At 41.7% G+C, this 20,292-nt stretch overlaps 1 protein-coding gene across 7 annotated transcripts in view; it reads left to right on the plus strand.

Moving 5' to 3' along the window:
* The window catches only part of rgs3a (regulator of G protein signaling 3a), a 133,539-nt gene that overhangs the window by 88,511 nt on the left and 24,736 nt on the right, over positions 1-20,292 (plus strand). For 6 of the 7 annotated variants that reach the window (XM_086054458.1, XM_086054459.1, XM_086054455.1 and 3 more), the window contains one exon: positions 2,024-2,983. In XM_086054458.1, the coding sequence (XP_085910584.1) occupies positions 2,024-2,983 (960 nt within the window). Of the gene's footprint in view, positions 1-2,023; positions 2,984-3,252; positions 4,294-20,292 lie in introns of those variants that run through there. The other variant, XM_086054461.1, reaches the window with a different exon arrangement.

The following is a 20,292-nucleotide window of genomic DNA, read 5'->3' on the forward strand; positions in this document are numbered from 1 at the left end:
CAATAGTCTTCCTCTGCTTTAGTCTAATCACCATGCACATTATGAGCAAGTGAGCAATAACGCCTTAAACATTAAAAAGAAAAATGCCTTGTTTGCACTCTCATTTCCTGGAACAGTAATGAGTAAAGGTACTTAGTCACCAAGTGGGGTCATTGCATCAGCAGTTGTTGTTTCTTTTTCGCACAACAACATTGTTGAACATTAAATATTTATATTTATTATAAATGTATCATCTTAAAATCTAGATGTGGGCGTGGACTATCGCTGGCCCACTCAAAGATGCAACCGCCGACAGTTCTGTGGGCTGGGAGAGGTTAAAGGTGGGCTTAGTGAGTATGGGTGGTAAGATGGATCGTGCGTGTTGCATGCTTTTTCTGTGGGTGTGTTGATTTACAGCTATAGTTCAGCCATTCAAACAGAGAAAAGATGGATGGTGTCTTTTGACTTTGACCATTTATTACTGTCATAACCTTTTTCAAGAGGCTTGGCTTTTATTGATAACTCCACTCTTAAGATTCATTATGATGTTCAGCGAAACTGTGAGTCATTTTTTTCTCCCTGCATGTTACGTATGAATCATCAGCAAAATAACACAAAATGTGGTTTGTTGGATATTTAAAATCCAACATCGATTAACAGTATGGCTCTTACTCTGGTCGTAGTTTAATAATAGACGATAGACAATTACATAGACGATAAAAATGCTCTTCAAACTATGCTTAGTCCGACTGTTTACTGCCTTTTTTTTTATTGCCTACAAAATGGGCTTCCGTCATAGGCGGATAGACGGACCTGTCCGTCACATCGGCGGAATGCCCAGCTCTGCATACAACTACAGTCAGGTCCATATGCTTCGGGTCATTGTCCATCTACACTGTGAAGCACCATCCAATGAGATCGGAAGCATTTGGCTGAGTATTAGCAGATAATATTATCGAAAACACTTCAGAATTCACCTTGCTGCTTTTGTCAGTGGTAACATCAATAAATACAATGGAACCGGATCCACCATACATGACACTGCACCACCATGCTTCACTGATGAGGTGGTGCAGTAAAGTTCATCATACTAAGCGCTGTAATATTCTGAATAATTTAAGTACAAACTAATGAAATCATGTTCTGGTCCAATGCACTTTCTATACCACCAAGTCTTCGAAAGGTTGAAAATCTTGAACAATCTTTTTCTTTAAAAATGTTTTTAAGTGACAACACATGGTGACTCAAAGTACCTTGACTCCAGGAAATGAGACTGCAAACAAGACATTTTTCTTTTTAACAGTTTTTCAAACAAAAAAAAAAATTCTAAATGGAGCAAGCAATCTCCTTTAAAGAATCAACAATAACATTTGTTCATTTTGAAGGAGTGGTCTTGTCTCATGCAAATGAGCCACAGTGGAGTGGGGTGTGCTAACATGAAAATGACACATGCAAGCTCCCATAAAGTAAAAACAGTAATAAGTAGTAGCAACAGTAGAAGTGCTAAAAGAAAATGCTACAGTATTTTTTACTCATGCAAGCAGCACTTCATCACCAAGCTCCAGAATTCCGTTTGTCAATATAATGTGCATATTGGTGTACAGTGGTGGGCACGTCAGCGAACTTCCATCATTCGGCAGCGGCGGACCTGAAATTCCCTCATCATCCGTCCATCGTTATTTCTGGCCGGCCCAGTCCGTCATCACTATTTCCAACATGCTTCCTTCATCACTAAATTACATTTCGTCACCACTATTTTAGGGCCGTCAGTAAAACTGCTCCTGCTTCTCGTCTCGTCTCGTCAAACTTCCACCCGTCTTTGCTTGTCGGGGTTGTCCAGTGGACAGCTGAAAAATCTTTTCCATCTGGGTTTTTTCCCTCAGTGGTTCAAAGTTACCGTCAGTCATGAGTCCGCAAACGAAAACATGAGTCCGTCGTGCCCACCTCTGTTCGTGCGTGTGGTGCATTCAGCAGACACGTCACCGAGCGGACGCAAATTGTGATCGCTTATACGAACGTTGTCTCTTCTTGTGTGTCTGTGCAGATGTTGGAACCAAAGGTGGACGCGCCCTCTTGTGAGTTGGGCGGAGTTGGGGGGGATCGAGGGGGTGCGTGCCTCCACCTGCCTCCTCGCAGTTCTGAGGGGGAGGAGAGCAGCCTGTATCCGTCCAGCCCCTCCGAACCCTTAACCCTGAGCAGTCCCCACCCCTCGGAGCCCCTCAGCCCACTAAATGAGGTCTACCTGCCCCTCGGTAGACTGGGCGGGTCCGAGGAGCGCCACAGGGTGCCCCCCACGCCTCCGCCTTCCACCGAGGGCGAGGACTGGAAGAGCATGGACGAACACGAGATGGAGATCTGGAGAGAGGGCAACAGGAGAGAGGAAGAGTATGAGGAAGAGGAGGGTGCAAGCGGGAAAAGCGAGTTGGAGGAGTTAGTAGAGCGACAGGAAGAGGAAGTTCACCTCCACCTGCTGGTGTCAAACGCGGACGAGGACAACGCTTCCGAGCCGGCCGACACAAACGCCCCTCCTTCGTCCTCCTCATCGTCATTCGTCATCCCTGAGCTGCGCCTGGACCGCTCCTTCAGCGCCGACGCCCTCTCCTCGCCCAACACCGACGAAGAAGAATACGACGAGGAAGAGGAGGAGGAGGAAGACGAGGATGACGAGGACGACTCGGAGGAAGACGACAGCGACGACGCCTACCTGCAGCGCAGCGACAGCAAGCGGCGCTCCATGGTGGAGGGCGCCACCTGCGAGAAGCACGGCGGCGGGGGCCTCAGCGTGCAGAACTCGCTGCGCCGACGCACCCACAGCGAGGGCAGCCTGCTGCAGGACCCGCGCACGCCCTGCTTCACCTCCGACAATGCCATCAACTGCTTGGAGACTGGCGGCGGGCGCCATAAAGGCGGCTGGACGCTACCCTCGCCCAAGACACTAAAGAAAGAGCTGACCAAGAACGGAGGCTCGATGCATCAGCTATGCATGCTCTTCTCTGGGAGGAAGGTAAGCACGTCCACGCTTTGGCTTGTATGAGCTTGAGCATGACGGGACACACTCGTCCTTGTTTTGCTGTAGCTGTGGGGATGCATAAAAGGGGTGTCAATCAAGTTCCAGAAGTGATGTCACAAAAGACATATTTCAAATCCAAACGATACGAAAAAAAATGCCCCTTTTGAATGTAATCGCCCCGGAGTATATGACTGTGACCTCAGCTCTGAAACCATAGATTTTTCTTTCCCCACATGCTTTTATGTACATATCCTCTGTGTTAGGTCGTCAAACAATGAGCACAGTGAGTGATGATGAGGCCAATGAGACCAGACTTGCTAGGGAAAGTCATCCCCGGTGATGAGTCATGGGTCTTCGAGTACGACCAAAACACCAAAGGCCAGAGACTTCAGCGGAAGAGGCCAACATCGCCAAGGCTGAAGGGAGCAAGACAGTCCAAGACGTGTTGTCATGTCATGACATCATCCACTGTGAGTTCGTGCCACAGCGCCGGCGATCAACCAGCTTGTCTACAAAGGGATCCTGTAGCGTTTGCTTCGTTCAATGCGCAAGAAGAGGCGAGAGTTGTGGCAGGACAACTTATGGCTGCACACAATGTTCTGAGCATCTGACATCGCCATGTTGCAGCAATCTCCCAACTCACCCGACCTGGCTCCGGAGAATCCGGGAAGAATCTTTTCAGGAATGCATTAAAGTATGGCAGAGAAGGCTAAGGCAGTGCATTACATTCCAGGCGGATGACTTCAAAGGGAAAATCTTGTGGTTTGGACTTGAAATATAGCTTTTGTGACTCCAGTCCTGGAACTTCTCTGACACACCTCGTATTGCCCAAAATACACTCGACTGTAAAAAAAAAAAAATCACAACCTGTATTTTGGGGGGCGAAACAGTCATTGAAGTTGGAACAACTTTAAAATCCAAATTACTGACATTGGCACAACAAAGCAAGTTGTTTGCTTCAAAACAATCTGCTGAGTTCTGATTTATATTGTGTTTGTGGAATATGAGGTAAGCAACAAAATCCACTCGTTTTAAGCCATCTCTGGGGGCGGCCATTTTGTCACTTCTGTCGACTGAAAATGACATCACAACTACACAGGGCTCAGGTAACAACCAATCACGGCTCAGCTTTAGAACACATGCGAGCTGTGATTGGTCTTTTTTTTTGTTTTGTATATTATACAAATACATAATATACATAATGTACATAACATGCAGACATAGTAAAAGACAAGTTTCAACTAGAACAATGTCAATACAGTACAAAGCAAACTATGGCGGACAAGATCCACAAAGACGTTTACTTTCCCTGAGCCCTGTGTAGTTGTGATGTAATTTTCAGTCGGCAGAAATGACAAGATGGCCGCCCCCTGAGATGGTTAAAAATGGGTGAATTTTGCTGCTTAAACTCATATTGCACAAACACACTATTATTCAGGATGCCGTGTTTCAACTAGTGGGCCTGCTGGGAACATATTCTTGAAAAAAATACTTTTAGGTTGGTTTCCTCTCTAAGTTGGGGGCAATACAAGGGACAACAGTTCTAGTTGTATTTAGTTGAATTGCCCAACTTAAAATTTTATCAAAATTTGTTGCTTTGAAAATTTGAGTTCACCTGACTTTTTTTTTTTTTTTTTTTTTTTTACAGTGTAAGCCCCTCACATCTGAAGCACCACGCTGCGTCATTACTCAAATCTAGCATTAACGTTAAGTTAAGTTCGACCTCATGAACACATACAAGATGTATGTACACGCATAACTGAACATGCACATGTTCTTTTATTCTTTTAATAGTGGGGATGCATGTTGACAAAACACATTTCTGATCCCTTCCCATCTGAAGCACCAAGCAATCATGAATTTATCCTAATGTACCCGCGTGCAAAGTGAAAACAAACAATTATCCGCGTTTACCTATAGTTGTGGGGATGCCTCATTGACGAAACACATTTCTGAGCCCTTGACATCTGAAGCACCAAACAGTCAGGAGTTTAATCAAAGGTCCACAGACACACACATCTAATCTAATACAGTATGCATGCTGCACACATGCACACACACGCACACACACACACACACACACACACTGACGCATACAAACGACACACAAATTATTGTTTCATTCCGTTGTGGGAATGCATATTTACAAGAGCCTATCATGAGCCTCTGTCCTTGACATTTGATGCACCAAGCAGTCATGAGTTAAATCTAAGGTGTGCACGCATATATATAAATAGCAGCCCTCCGTGACTAATCAAAAACAAATCCTTGTCTTTCTGTAGTTGTATTGATGCGTTGTTGATTGAATGAACTTCCAGAGACCTTTAATCTGACATATTAAGCATCGTCATAACAGTCCGTCTATTCTCCCTAATTTTAAGTCTAAGTTTCAACTCTTAAATAGAGACAAGGCACACACACACACACACACACAGACCCACACACACATCCTGGTGCTCCTTCAGTTGCAGGGTGCGTCATTGACATAATGCCTTCCTGAGCCCGTTGCAGCTGAAGCACAGGCGCATAGTCATGACCTCAATCTAACCTTAAATGTAAACTCAAATCCTTCTGGGCATGCACACAAAACACTGGGAAACATTTAACGCTCACTTACCACTTTATTGGGTACACTAGTACAACACCAGCCAACAGGCAATTCTCAGTTTTGACTTAAAATGTCAAAGTGGTAATCATTTCACAATGTTAGTTGTACTTGATGCTGAATCTGCTCCATGTTTGACTTCACTGGATGGAGGGACATCTAGTGGTAACAGGAAGCAAGCGCATGTAAGGAAATACTAAATGGCACTGTTTATTTCACAAAAAGTCCCAACACTACAAAACATGTTGGTATGACAAACGTTATGTATCAAACTTTCTAGTGTTTTTTATAGCCATTTAACAATTAAAAATATACTTTAATTCATCATTTTGGCTCAACTGTCTGCATATTTAATCTAATGTCTGAAGTGTTTTTCATACAGCTATTTGTATGTAACTATGATTTTTGGTACCAAGTTACGTACACATTCATCGTCACCTTGGGAACGAGACTGTCGTAGACTGAGGACTCCCTGTGGTCTGCATTTAGTTCTGAGAGCTGCTTCTTTGCTGCCAATACTGCAGTGCAAGAGCAGTATCACTAGTTGTCCAACAGAGGGCAGCATGCATCACATCGTCGTATGTCAGAATCACATTTGAGACGTTAGACTTTGTGCCTTTTGTGGTTTGATTCTTCTAGTGTGTTTTACATCATCCCCTAAGTTGTTGTTGTTGGTAGGTCTTTATCACTATATGTCATGTATATATTCAAAGCTGTCACTCTTGAATGCTTATATATGACAAGAAGGTAGCTCATCATGTGGAGGGCACTCCATCACTTTTGGATTAGTCAGGGGCGGGGACTCCTCCTTATCTGGCTCTGGCAGCTGGACTGTCAGCACTTTCGGCAGCCTTAAATGGCATTGAGATTGCACTGTATATGTGTGAGTGTGCGTGTGAGCAAGCAGCGGTGCCTCCCGCAAGGCCCGAGACGATTGGTCCCGCCTGAGTCAAGGCCAACTGGACCACCACAGTTGGCGTCATGGGCACAGCTCATTTAAGGAGTGTATTTCCACTATTTAATGTCATCTGTCACCCTCGCACACATACAGTCAATCTTGTGGCAGATACTAAATGTGTGTGTGTACAGTATTTGTGCCTATGCATGGCAACCCACAGGCAGTAATCTAGTTTGATGTAATGTAGCTTGATGCTTTCAAATTCCCAGAACAACAACAGTCCTTGAAAGGAATATGAAGTTTCTATACGCGTTTCCTCTTTGCATGCATGCACAATCACAACACTATGACATGCATTAAAGGATTGATCTTTTTTTTAATTATAGTAGTAGTAGTAGTGGTAGTAGGTGTTGCTTTTATGGTGAAAATGAGCATCACTTGGGATTAATAATTATGGGGATTTTAATCATTAAAAACCTAATAATTAAAGGAATTACCAAAATAATCACAATTAAACTAATGCAGTATTAAAGTGAAATCACCTATAATGATTCAATTACTATAATTTTAAAGAAATAAAATGATTAAAATTTGAATAATTATTAAAGTAGTATTTCAAGCAATATTAATGAAATTGTATTGTATAATTAATGTAGCAACAGTAAGAAGCTTAGTCAATTTTGTAGAAACAGTTCAAATGATATGAAAATGATTTAAAGTAACCGCGGCAATAATATAAAAGTGATATTAAAATAGTAATAAAATAAGTAATAACTCATTTTTAAAATAAGAAAAAAGCCATAGTCCAACAGATCAAAAATCTCATTTGATTAAAATGGTAAATAGAATGCTCTTTTACGGCATTGTATCTAAATCAAAGCTTTACAAACTCTCACATTCACCTATTTGCAAAGTTATGAACGGTAAAGTTCAGCGTCAGTCAGCCACGAGCTAAAATTTCAAAATGTTTTACTTTTTAGTTTAAGATGTCTTACTTTCACAAGGATCCCGCTCCATATTGTGGCCAAAAGTAAAATCCAGGTCGGTTATTGCGCATGGTGTCGTACAAAATAAATCCACCATGCCGGCGGGGATCAACGGCATCCTAGAGCTAAGATACCTGGTTATTCTCTCTGGGGCAAACGCCTTGCATTTTATGACCAGTGTGACTGCATGACGGGGAGATGCTAATGACAGAGGCTTTGATACTCTGCCGTGATATCCTGCGCTGCTGAACAGTTGATTTAAAGCTCATTAGTTGGCTGAATAAAGATTCACATATATGCGCATCCACTTGAAGGAAGGAACCCACTACTTGGCCCCAAATGACACTCCCCAGTGTCATACATGTTGAGCCTGAAACCTGTATTATACTTTCCGAATTAATTATTGTAAGAGCACTTTGCTATCAAAATGTTCTCAAATACTGTACAGTACTGGAACTTAACCCTTTCATGCACAGTGGTCACAACTGTACATGAAAGGCTATTTAAAAGTTGCTTTCGCCGATATTAATTCATCTAATTTTTTAAAAATATTTGAACCCTTTCATGCATTAATTATGATGTGATGTACCGGTAACTATTTAAAATATAAATACATTTTTTTGATTAATTAATATAGGCGAAAGCAACTTTTAAATAGCTGTCCACTCTACTGACCACTGTGCATGAAAGGGTTAAATGCCACTAACTCACAGTTTTTTTAAAACTGTTTGCAATTAATAAATCAGATGACGCCCCAAATTTGGCTTGGGCTTTGATTTATGCCCCGTGGAACAAGTGCCATCTCTGCGCCTGTTGTTTTTTTTTTTTTTGTTCCGCTCTGCACCTTCTCCTTCCTCTCTTTGACAGGAGAAGCAGAAGTGGACAGGGAGCATGTCAAGAGGAATAGTGTCGCTTTGATTTCCACAAAGGAAATTGCATATCATTTGATTACAGTTTTGAATGGGTTCCATGTTAAAAAGACATCAGCGAATATGTGGGTTTCTTGACTGCTGCTTTTGGGACGATTATAGCCTTTCTCTCCTGAAAATTATAGGATGGGGTGTCTTGGTATTTGTAACAGTATTACAACTTTTAATTTACATCATGAGGCCCAAATAGAAAACTGCCAATTCCACCCCCACATTTACACACAACACTTCCATTTTTCTTCCTCTTTTTTGAAGACACTGCATTCACTGAGACCTCAGGACAGACACACGGCCTGTAAACATTTTGTTTATGGGATGTAAAATGTTTTGTTTGAAATGCATGTAAATACCGTCCGTCTTGGCAGATGTGCGGTGGAAGCAGTTACTACGCATTTGGCAGTGAGATTGTTAAGGGCGACTTACATTCCCTTGCGCCGTGTCAAGTGTCCATGCAAGTGGGTGGAACAAAAGTGGGCATACTGTAAGTTACGTTTGTTTTACGTACAGCGTGGGTAGGACACAGGATGAGTATGGTACTGAGCAGATGTAAATACTGGAGGAATACTTCCTGCTGGTTTTGTAGCACTGCAGTTCATTTGGGGGGGTGACTACGTACAGTATGACCCACCTCTCATTTTGCCCAAATATTGGAGTTGAAACTACTAATAATGTCATGTCTTCAAATAATGGCCAGGAGTATTTATTTATGCAAATATAGACCGTACAAGGTGTTTATTGGGAGGTGTTGAGTACTTTGGCTAAATTCACATAACCTGATGAGTTAGTTCAACTCAAACGGTTTGAAGAAACCGATTTCAATGATTAATTCAAGTTTAATACAGCAACTCCAAACAATGTATAAAAAAGATATTTATTGTTTAAAAGTAACACAAGTGAATTCAGTGTTACGTAATCATCCATTATCTATACCGCTTCTCCTCACAAGGGTCACGGGGCGTGCTGGAGCCTATCCCAGCTGTCTTCGGGCAGTAGGCGGGGGACACCCTGTATTGGGTGCCAGCCAATCGCAGGGCCAATCAACCCACCATGCATGTTTTTGGAATGTGGGAGGAAACCGGAGTACCCGGAGAAAACCCACGCAGGCACGGGGAGAACATGCAAACTCCATACAGGGAGGCCGGAGCCGGGATCGAACCCACAACCTCCGAACTGTGAGGCGGGCGTGCTAACCAGTCGATCACCGTGCCGCGTTACATAATCATTTTTGCTCAAAATTAATTAGGAGTAAAATGCTAAATTTATAAATGAGCTTTGGGTTGTATAGCGTTTTTCTGCCTTGAAGATAGTCAAAGCGCTTTAACACGACTGACACAGCATCCGGAGCAAGTATATTGCTTGAGAACACTTCAACATGACACATGCGAATATTGCAGTGTATCCTCTGTACTGTATTTTGTGCACTGTGATATGTACATCAGCCAATCAGCCCACCAGCGCGGCATGGCTCAGACGGTTGAGTGGTCATCTCTCAGTCTGAAGGTTGTGGGTTCAACCCCAACCCTTGACCATGACCATGTCGAAGTGTCCTTAAGCAAGATACCAAATTCCAAGCTGTTCCTGTTCCTGATGCTGTGTCCTCAGTACAAGGTAACCAAAAAAAGCTGTGTCTTCAGTACAAGGTAAAAAATAAGAATATTATTATCAATAGGTCTACTTAAAATGCTCCAACTGAGTTGCTAAAACAAAAATTAATTATTACAGTAATTGAGTCAGGTTAATTTTTTGGAATGAGTGATTGTAGTTATTAATTAGTTATTAATACAGACAGTATCAAGTGTAAACACTTTGAAGGTTTTGACTACTTAATTCAAATACTAAAGAATTCACTTAAAGCGGGAGTCAACTCCCAAAAATTATTTGCAATATGTCCTATGCGCCTTCACCGCTGACCTGTTTTCTGATGATGAGTCATGATTGGTCGTTATCTGAGCACTGAGCAATTGCGATGTCATTTTCATTTGACAGATGTGACAAAATGGCCGCCCCCTGAGATGGCTGAAAAGGGGGTGGATTTTGCTGCTTAACTCATATTCCACAAATGCAATATTAATCGGAATGCCATGTTTCAACTGGTGGGCCTGCGTAGAACATATTCTTGTGAAGAAAATATTAGGGTTGACTTCGTCTTTAACTAAAATACAGTACTACTACCGCCAACACACTTCTATGACTACTACCACTAATGCTACTGATAATCATCATCTTCATCATCATAACATAGACTACGTTTACATGCCATCAATATTCGGTAATGGTCAAAATTCAGTTTTTTTTAAACATTCGGAATATCCCATTTACATGCGTGATCAGACCTTTACTCCTGTATACATGGTAATTGTGATTGATCGGAATATCCCCATCCAAACCCCACGCATGCACAACGTCATGACGGAAATAAACGTCATTTCCGCCTCTGACTTCGACAATCAATACATGATATATTCAGAGAGGGGTGCGTAAGTAAATTTTGCCGGTCCGTCATTTCTCATTCGCCAGCAGCCGGGCCACCCATCCGTCATTGTCACTCTATCATCAGTTCAAGCCAAACCAAAACTGTCATTGCCAGTCCATCATTTTGTCATCATTATTTTAACCACGCTTCTGTTCTCACTAAATTCCAGTTTGTCAATGCTATTTTAGGACTGCCAGAAAATTACACCGGTCCGCCAGCCAAGTCCGTCACCATAAGTCCGTCACGCCACCACTGTTATTTTAAACACACTCCTGTCTCTCTTGCTCCTGTCTCTGCTAAATCTATCCATGATCTATACTAATGGGAGTCCATCAGTAACGGACTAAGAAGGTCTATCGGTAGTGACCTGGTTCATGACAATTCCGTTGACGGATGAAAATCCGGTTCTATCGTCATTCGTCAGCGAAACGGAGTCCATCGGTGACAGACTGACAGACCTTCCTTCAGTACTGACCGAATGCCACCTCTGTAAAAAATGTCATTTTTTATATTCATGTCACTCTCCACACTAATAAAGTAGCGGGTCCAGAAATTTGAATCCATCTCTAGCCGTAGATTTCTAAAACTGCATTATAGCAAAAGACCCTAATTCTCCCATGTGATGAGCAATTACGGGAAACCATTTTGAGCACGTGAACAAAATTATCGGTTAACAAAGTGTCCTTTTTGGGTAAAGCACTGCTCTGCTCTGTTAAGACAAATGCGTTGTTCCGATTAATCTGTCTCACGGTTTAGCTCTGCACGTCACACTGCTGCACGTGAGTGTAGCTGAAAATAGATTTCCACCATTATTTCATTGGAGGTTTATGGAAACAGTGCTGAAATATCTGCTGATGATGAGTGTTAATGTTGTTTGGTCTAGATGGGAATAAAAGATGAAAAAAATAGTCAGGCCGCCGTACTTATCACAACCGGCATGTCCTTGGACAGTCAATTGATCAATTGAATCACAAGAGTCGCGTGTTGTTTACATAGAAGGCTGGCACGGGACAAAAGTTCAAATCAATGTCGGGCAACACAAAAATACTAAATGCAAATGGGTAAATATTTACGGACATGAACAAACTCTGAGTACAGTCAACACAGTGTTCTGCGGGCTGAGTGTATTGGCAAAAACTGGAACAAACTCAATTGCAAAGCTTGGCCATTTATGGTCTTTAACTTCACAGCTTGCAATAAATTAAACCACCAACTGTCTTTTCCAGTAAACATCTTAAGTGTGCTCTCCCACTCTAGTTTTAGAACTTCCCCCTTTCCACTTTATGGCACTGGAAGCTAAAACTGGACACGTATATTTAATGTTACTCATATTGTTTTTTCCTTTCATTTTGAGTGGTCCCTGGTAAAGGGAGGCAATCAAAAGAGTTAGCAATGAAAGGTTTTCTCATATTTGTCATATTGGAACATCGCTTGTTGTGCAGTGGGTCATTTGCATGAGACAGAATTACCCCGCCCGCCAAAAACCAAGAATTCCAACAGAGAAGTGGATGTTAGGCATGTTATTTTTTTTAATATATCCTTTTGTCATTTTTGACAAAAGCACAACAAGATGCTTTTTAAGATTTTGGGGAACTGTTTAGAATGTAATTTTTTAATGCATGGTATATTTCTTTTAAAATCCACAAGATTCTGTCAATTAGAAAAAAAATATTGGTGTCGACTAGAGGTTGACATTTTTGGGGGAATCCCGTGGGTTCCAGGAATCCTACAGGATTCCCATTGGATGTAAATCAACTTTACCTTGAATCCCGGGATTGAGACAGGGATAAAAAGGTCACGGCAGCAGACGGTAACGGGATTACCCAGTAGGGAAAAAAACAGAACTCCCGACAGATGTGCAGCCATTTTTCAATGTAGCTGATTTACAAAATGGGAGAAGTACGGGAGTGGGAGTCATTCTGAGCGGGAGCAGGATGGGAGTGGGAGTCGTTTTCACCAGGAGCGGGACGGGGTATGATTTTTTTTTCCATCATCCGGGATTGGGACAGGATGTGATTTTTTTTTTTTTCTGTGGGAGTTGGATAGGACGGGAGTGGAAATCCACCCCCATCTCACCCTCTAGTGTGAAGTCACCAAGTCAGATATGTGGACTTGTCAGACATTTGACCGACCATCTTTTGTTTGATGTAAATCGAAATTAATAAGGTTCTTGATCAGTAGATGAGAGTAGTTCAATAGTCCAGTAAAAGAATTCCAAATAAATTGGACTATTTGATTAGCATCAAATATAAACGTAAAATAATGAAAATTCTATTGGAAATTGTACAAACAATAGATCATTCGTAAATTGTACAAACGCAAGCATTTTGTCATAAATTGCTCAAAACGAAGTGCTTGGTTTCGAAATCGTACAGTTTCAATTCAGGAATAATCTTATAAACAAGAATTCAGTCAGAAATTATACAAACAGTAATTTATTACGAGTTAATGATGCAAACCCAAGAATCCTGTCAGAATTCAAAAGTTAACAAAAGTTAAGCATATAATGTGTGACAATACTGTAGGCCTACGTACTACCATAACAAAAACTATAAAACGAAGAACAAAACAATGTCAAATCCTGATGCATGATGTATTTCATTTACTTAAAGGTGATGTATCATGCTATTTTAAGCTTTCTACAGCTAACCATAGTTATATCTATGATGATATATTACCTTTAGAACAATGACGATCACATTTCTTATGAAAGATGAGTTATTTTGGCTCACCCGGTTCACCAATGGATGAATGGAGGAAAACATTACTTTGGGGGTGGGTTTTTTTCGGAAAAGGCATTTTGGCTAAATGCTAAAAAAAAAAGTTGATTCACCACGATACATCTCCTTTAAATGGAAGCCCCATTGTTTTTACACCAAAACCCAAACCTTCCAAACGTCATTTAATGATGATGATAATGCGTCAGACTGAAGTTAAACAAATCTCACATTAAAACTTACGTAAGATGTAAGGGCTTGTGTTGTGTTGGTGCTTAAGAGCCTGACATTGTCTGATTGTCTTAGTTTAGTAAAGCTTACGCAGTCTCTGGTATAACGAAAGCTTCTCTTGATGTTTACCTTCTGCAGGAGATGATCCAGACGGCCTCGTGCTCATTGCTCCGTCATGTACGTTTGAGTGGTTGTGTTTACAGCGCTAGTTGCCATGGCATTAGAATGGGTTACTCAGTATTGTCGTCGACAATAAAGTAGTTTAGGCGTCATTGCACGTGGACTTATCTGAAAGAAGCAATGTTTTGTCACTGACTCAACCACTGCTATCATTGGGTCAACGTGTACACTGTGCAATGACATTGAAGGTTGTAATAGTCAAAAGTAATTCTCTCTCTTAATGTCTTTTTACCCGTGTCACCCTCTCAGCAGCACAAAAGGTTCGAACAGGGAGATAACAGGAACAGATTGTGCTCGATTTGTGAATTGTTTTCATGCAGCAACATTGGACTCGCAATCAGTAACACGAGGTGGTAGGAGTCAAGGTGAAGAATGCATGATGTCCTCACAGGAAACTGCGTGGGTCAAAGGAGCAATTAAACGCAAAGATACACAAGAGCGGATGTCATCCATCATCGTTTGACGTCTCAATAGGACTTCTGCACTGACATCAAACTCACAGGGTGCTTTCAAGTGAGCGCCATTGGTTTTCTTCCCCCACACGGTTGGCTTGGTTAGTTGAACAAGGGAATGATCCACTCCAGTGCAGCTCTATTGGGGTTAAGGAAGAAGTCTATTCTGCATTTAGATCATTTAGCCAAATATCATACTTATATCAGAATTAAATCTGACATTGTGTCACACAGGCGGCACGGTGGTCGACTGGTTAGCACGTCCGCCTCACAGTTCAGAGGTCGTGGGTTCGATCCCGGCTCCGGCCTCCCTGTGTGGAGTTTGCATGTTCTCCCCGTGCCTGCGTGGGTTTTCTCCGGGCACTCCGGTTTCCTCCCACATTCCAAAAACATGCATGGTAAGTTGATTGGACTCTCTAAATTGCCCCTAGATGTGATTGTGAGTGCGGTTGTTTGTCTCTGTGTGCCCTGCGATTGGTTGGCAACCAATTCAGGGTGTCCCCCGCCTATTGCCCGAAGACAGCTGGGATAGGCTCCAGCAAGCCCCGCGACCCTTGTGAGGAAAAGCGGTATCGAAAATGGATGGATGGATTGTGTCACACAAGAATTTGTGGAAAATCGTCCAAGCAGAAGACTTTGGTTGGAAGTCATACGACACATGCTTTTCGTCAGAAATCAAATGACCAGCATAATTTCATCAGAATTTTTACAAGCGCAATAATTCAGTCAGAAATTTTGCAGCACAGGAAAGTTGCAACCTATACAATACAATTATACTGTTGCAATTCTTAGAATTCTTGTCGGAAATTGTACACTTTTAATCAGAAATGGTAAAACACGAGAATCATTCGGAAAGTTGACAAACAAAAATTAGGTCGGAAATTGTACAGCACAAACGGTTTTTGAAAATTATACAAATATTATTCAGTCTGAAATGGTACAGTGAAGAGTTAAGAATTCACTGGAACAAACGTTAGAATTTGGTTGGAAACTGTACAACACAAAATGTTGTTGGAAATCAAAACACATATAAAGGCCGAGATAGACCAATCCGACGTCTGATTGATGTAGCGAACACCGATGTCGTAACATCGGACCTCGTCAGGAAGCGTCTGGTGGCCGTTTTAGCATGTTGTGGAACAAATAGACTTAACACCCTTTCACACTCATATTTACACCTATGCTTAATTGAGAGTGGGGGTCACCAACGTGGGCCTGTTCCAAAAATAGCTCACCAGTGATGGGGCATTGTGATTTTCTAGGAATATTAGACAAGTAATCATTTGAAAATGTAAACAATGGAAGAGATTTATAGGAAAAAGTGTTGCATATTGATATTTATCAGTTTCCCAATTATTGTCAGAAATTATTAATAAGATCAGTGTCTTCACATGAATGAATCCATGCTTTATCTGAATCACTTATCCTCACGTGAGTCGCTGGGGTGCTGGAGGCTCTCTCAGCAGTTTTTGGGCAGTAGGCGGGGTACACCCTGAATTGGTTGGGGGGCTATCGCAGACATAAATGAATGTCATCTGTGTCATCTTCAACACCGCTTATCCTGTACAGGGTTGTGGGCGGTGCTAGGGCCTATCCCAGCTGATTTTGGGTGAAAGGCGGACTACACCCTAAACTGGTCACCAGCCAGTCACAGGGCTAAACGAATGCCATTAATTATTAATAATAATAGGGCTGGCACTTATAATTTTTTTAGACTTTATTATCCTAGCAATTATTCCATAGATTTCTCAGGTAATCGCCCCGCTTCCCTTTTTGAGGCAGAAATTTTTGTGTTGACAATTATTGTGCACTACTTAGCCAAGTTAGCTGATTATTTATAGAGCCCAGCTCTAACAACAATATTATTATAATTAAACGTAATTTGAGAAAATTCATTATTTCCGAAGTGTGTATAAAACTGGTAGCCTTTCACACTAATCAGTAGCCAAGAAGTAGCTCTCAGCTTCAAAAAAGTTTGTTGACCCCTGATTTAGAGTCTTCAGTTAATCTATCAGCATGTGTTTGGAATTAATTAATTAATGAATGAGATAATATGTAAACCTCATAAGGAAGGCCACAGTCTGGATTCAAATCCGCAACCTCAGAACTGTGACGCGGATGTGCTAACAAATTATCGACCGTGACACCAGTGTTGGATTATATAATAGATTTTACAAGACTTGTAGATACAACTCTAAACACTAAACGTGCTGAAGTTCCGTGACCGCTACGAGTTGTTTACATCCAGTGGAAGCCTTTACCAGAGCAGGTGCATTAGTGGCCCGTCTGTGGTTCACAACATTCCCCGTTTAATGCCTTACGTCTGATCCCCGTTCGTTTCTCAGAAAAGTATCGGCTTTTCCAAGGTTCCAGCGCCTAGTTTGTGTTGAGTGTTTGTTTGGAAGTAGCCAAAAGCATCCTCACAACATTTTTGACCCTTTATTTATCCCACCGATGACGCTACAACGCACGTAGTACCTTTTCTATGTGCCTCCTATTTGTAATAACAGTCCATGTATGATGACCCAATCAGTTGGAATTGTTGTTGAGGTCACTAGCCACCCATTGTCTGATGTTGAGGAAGCTACAGTATCTGAAAGGAACCCACACCGGCATAGGAAGAACATGCAGACTTCACACAGGGGGGCCTGATCCAAGATTTGAACCCTAACCTGTATCTCAGACCTGGAATGGAGTGAACCTAATGAGAACAAATGCTATAGAAAATGAATAGATGGATGCTTGGATGGCTGGATGGATGGAACGGTTGCATAGCACCACTGGCGTGTCTTAAAATTCCCGCAAAAGTTAGCGTAAGTCCTACAAATCGCCTGTAATACTTTACGGGACTTTATGGCAGCAGTCAGTTCCGGGACTGGAGCAGGTAACCTGATCACTTGTTTAAGGAGCTCGGAGAAGTGACGCACAAGCGTCTAGCATCCTGTGACACGCAGGAAGCAGCCATCTCCTGAGCGGCCCTGAATAACAGGAGACATACACACACACTCAAACACACGCAAACGTGCATACTGTACTGAAATTTGCAGACAATGCACCTTTTGTTTGTGTGTTCATTACGTGGCTTGACCATGGAATGAGTCAGTATCCTGTCTATGGGTCACCAGGTTTCTTCTCAGATAAATATGGTTTTGCCCCTGGCTGTGCGTGTATGTTTGTGTGTCCCTATACTTGCCGGGGCTCAATGGTTTATTTTACCCCTAATTTTCCCTTTATTTGGAATAGTTGCCCAAACATTTCCTGTGGCAAAGACAATGAAAGGTGATTATGCAATCAAACACACCGGGAGTGCACTGTCAAGCCTGAAAATATTTGAGGTGGACGTGTCTCCTTGTTTACATAATGACTTTTAGTTTGTATTTTCTGAGTCGTAAAAAGGCCTCACAGAGAGAGAACTTTTCCTTACCTCGAGCCAAGATCCACCAGGAAGATCTTATCGAGGCCGATATGATCATCCAAACACGCTAACTGCATTCATTTGTTTGCTTAGGTTTGCGATCCGTGTGCCGGTTACGCAACAGGTCCACTATAAAGTTTCAAAACCTCAGCATATGAGAAAAATAATATTTTGCACTTACGAGGAGTCACGTTTTTTAAATACCTTTTCCCCAGCAGGATCTATTGACCACAATGACAGAAACGATAAATGTGAAGTAACACAATTTTGCGTGTACATGTATATATATATATATATATAGACATATATATATATATATATATATATGTCTATATATATATATGTCTATATATATATATATATATATATATATATATGTCTATATATATATATATATATATATATATATATATATATATATATATATATATATATATATGTCTATATATATATATATGTGTATATATATACTTTTGCATTTTTACAGTTATATAAAAGGTTTTCATTAATGATAGATTTGAAAGCAATTTGCTCCAGTCCTACAAATGTTTTTTTCTTCTTTTTCTTGTTCTTGTTATTATAATTATTATTGATGCTTTAACTGTGCTTTGAATTTTCTTTAGGTTTTTATGGCACGGTGCAGTGTTTGCGGAATGTGATGCTGGGAAACGAATGCAACTTTTATTTTGGCCTACTAAATGTTATGTTTGGGCTTTTTTAGTTTTGTTTTCTCAGTATTTCTGTGTCTGTCTCGCCAATGATTGTGTCCACCTGTGTGCATTCCACCCCCTTGTGTTTGCCAATCAGCTCCCTCCTACCTTGTGCGTCTCGTCCAGGTGTTTCTCGTTGTCTTGTCAGTATGCTTGCGTGTAAGTTGCTGGTTTTTGTTCTGTTCTTGTCGGATCATTGTTGCTGTCAGGTTGTTTTGTTTCTTAGTGTTTCTTTGCTACTTTGCGTTTTGGACTTTTCAAGATTTGTTTGTCCTTGTTTTTGTTAATAAATATTTTCTTCAGTACCCCTTGCTTCTCCTGCCTTCCTGCATTTGGGTCCTCAATCACACAAACATGACTACTAAATCCTTTTAAAAATTGTCAAACAGTAATTTGAAAATAGCAAATTTTCATTGAGCTTCTATGAATTAACATGTTATGCAGTATGTTGTGTTGACACAATGTCATGATTCTGACATTTTTGGAGCAAAAACATTTGTTTGTGTCCTTTGGTGCCAACTTTTTTTTTGTCAAATGTAAGAAGAATGAAAGAGTAGGAAGAAAGAGGAGGTTTGACAATGTGTTAGAAGGAAACATGGACAGTCATTCCTCCACGTCTCGACTCTTTTAGATTGTTTTGGCTTGACTGGGTCAAGAATGTTTCCCTGAGTGCCGTCTAAAATATTGTTCTTTGATTGCCTTTGTTGTTGCAAGCAACAACAGAAGAATGTTTTTGTTGTGCCAGATATAATTTGGCCCAGTTTTGTAGGCAAACCTCATTGACCTTCATCTTAGCTTCTGTCCGGCATTGTTTAGTCCACTGGCTCAAAGGTTCGTGAGCAAGCTGGTCTGCAAATTGTGCAGTTAAGACTTAGAGGGGATATAGTATTTAAATTTCTGCTTGGTGGTTTGTCCATGCGCCACCTGCATACAGTGTACTATAGCGATTGACTTGACTACAGATGTTAAAATTCTTTCATTGTCATCATGGATGCTTGCTCATTCGCAGAGCTGGGCACTTGACCATTTTTTGCCCGTCCGGCCGCGAACCTCCACCCTTGACCTGGGTACCCTTCCGGCCGCAATCCCCCGGCCATATTCATAAACATTGTCGGCCCCCGCCCCGTCCCGCAACCTCGCCTAACTACATTGATTTCAATTGAATCGCGACGCTAGATTCAATTGAACATTCACATGTAGCAGCACCGAAACTGCTCCTGCGCGATTTGTTTCTCCACACACAAACTGATGATGTCAGTGCTCCAGCTGGCTCTCCGGAAGCGGAGGGGAAACCAGCAAGCCAATCAGAAACCCGAAGGGCTGACCAATAGAAGCGTCTCTGCCCATCCGTTCAGAGACTGACCTCTTTCACGTCCACTGCATTGACATATAATGACTGCTGTTAAATAAAGAAGTTCCATTACAGCTCTCGACTTGATCACTTCTTAGCCAGCTAATAAGCTTTAAATAAACCTCTGTCATTAGCATCTCTCCCACGCCGTGATGCACGGCCGCTTTTTTTTTTCTTTTTGCTGGGTCGGGGAGGATGTAAGGACAGAACCGCTTCAAATTTTTTATGAATAAGTACGGAGGGACAAGGCCGGAAGGATACGCAGGTTGCGAACGGAGGACGGACCGGCAAAAAAGGGTCGAGTGCCCAGCTCTGACGATTCCCGGGTCAAATTCAACCAGCCCATTCTGCATCAG

The sequence above is a fragment of the Filicampus tigris genome, chromosome 15 (genome assembly GCF_054856515.1).
Source record: "Filicampus tigris isolate MCC_2025a chromosome 15, RoL_Ftig_1.0, whole genome shotgun sequence".
Lineage (NCBI taxonomy): Eukaryota > Metazoa > Chordata > Actinopteri > Syngnathiformes > Syngnathidae > Filicampus > Filicampus tigris.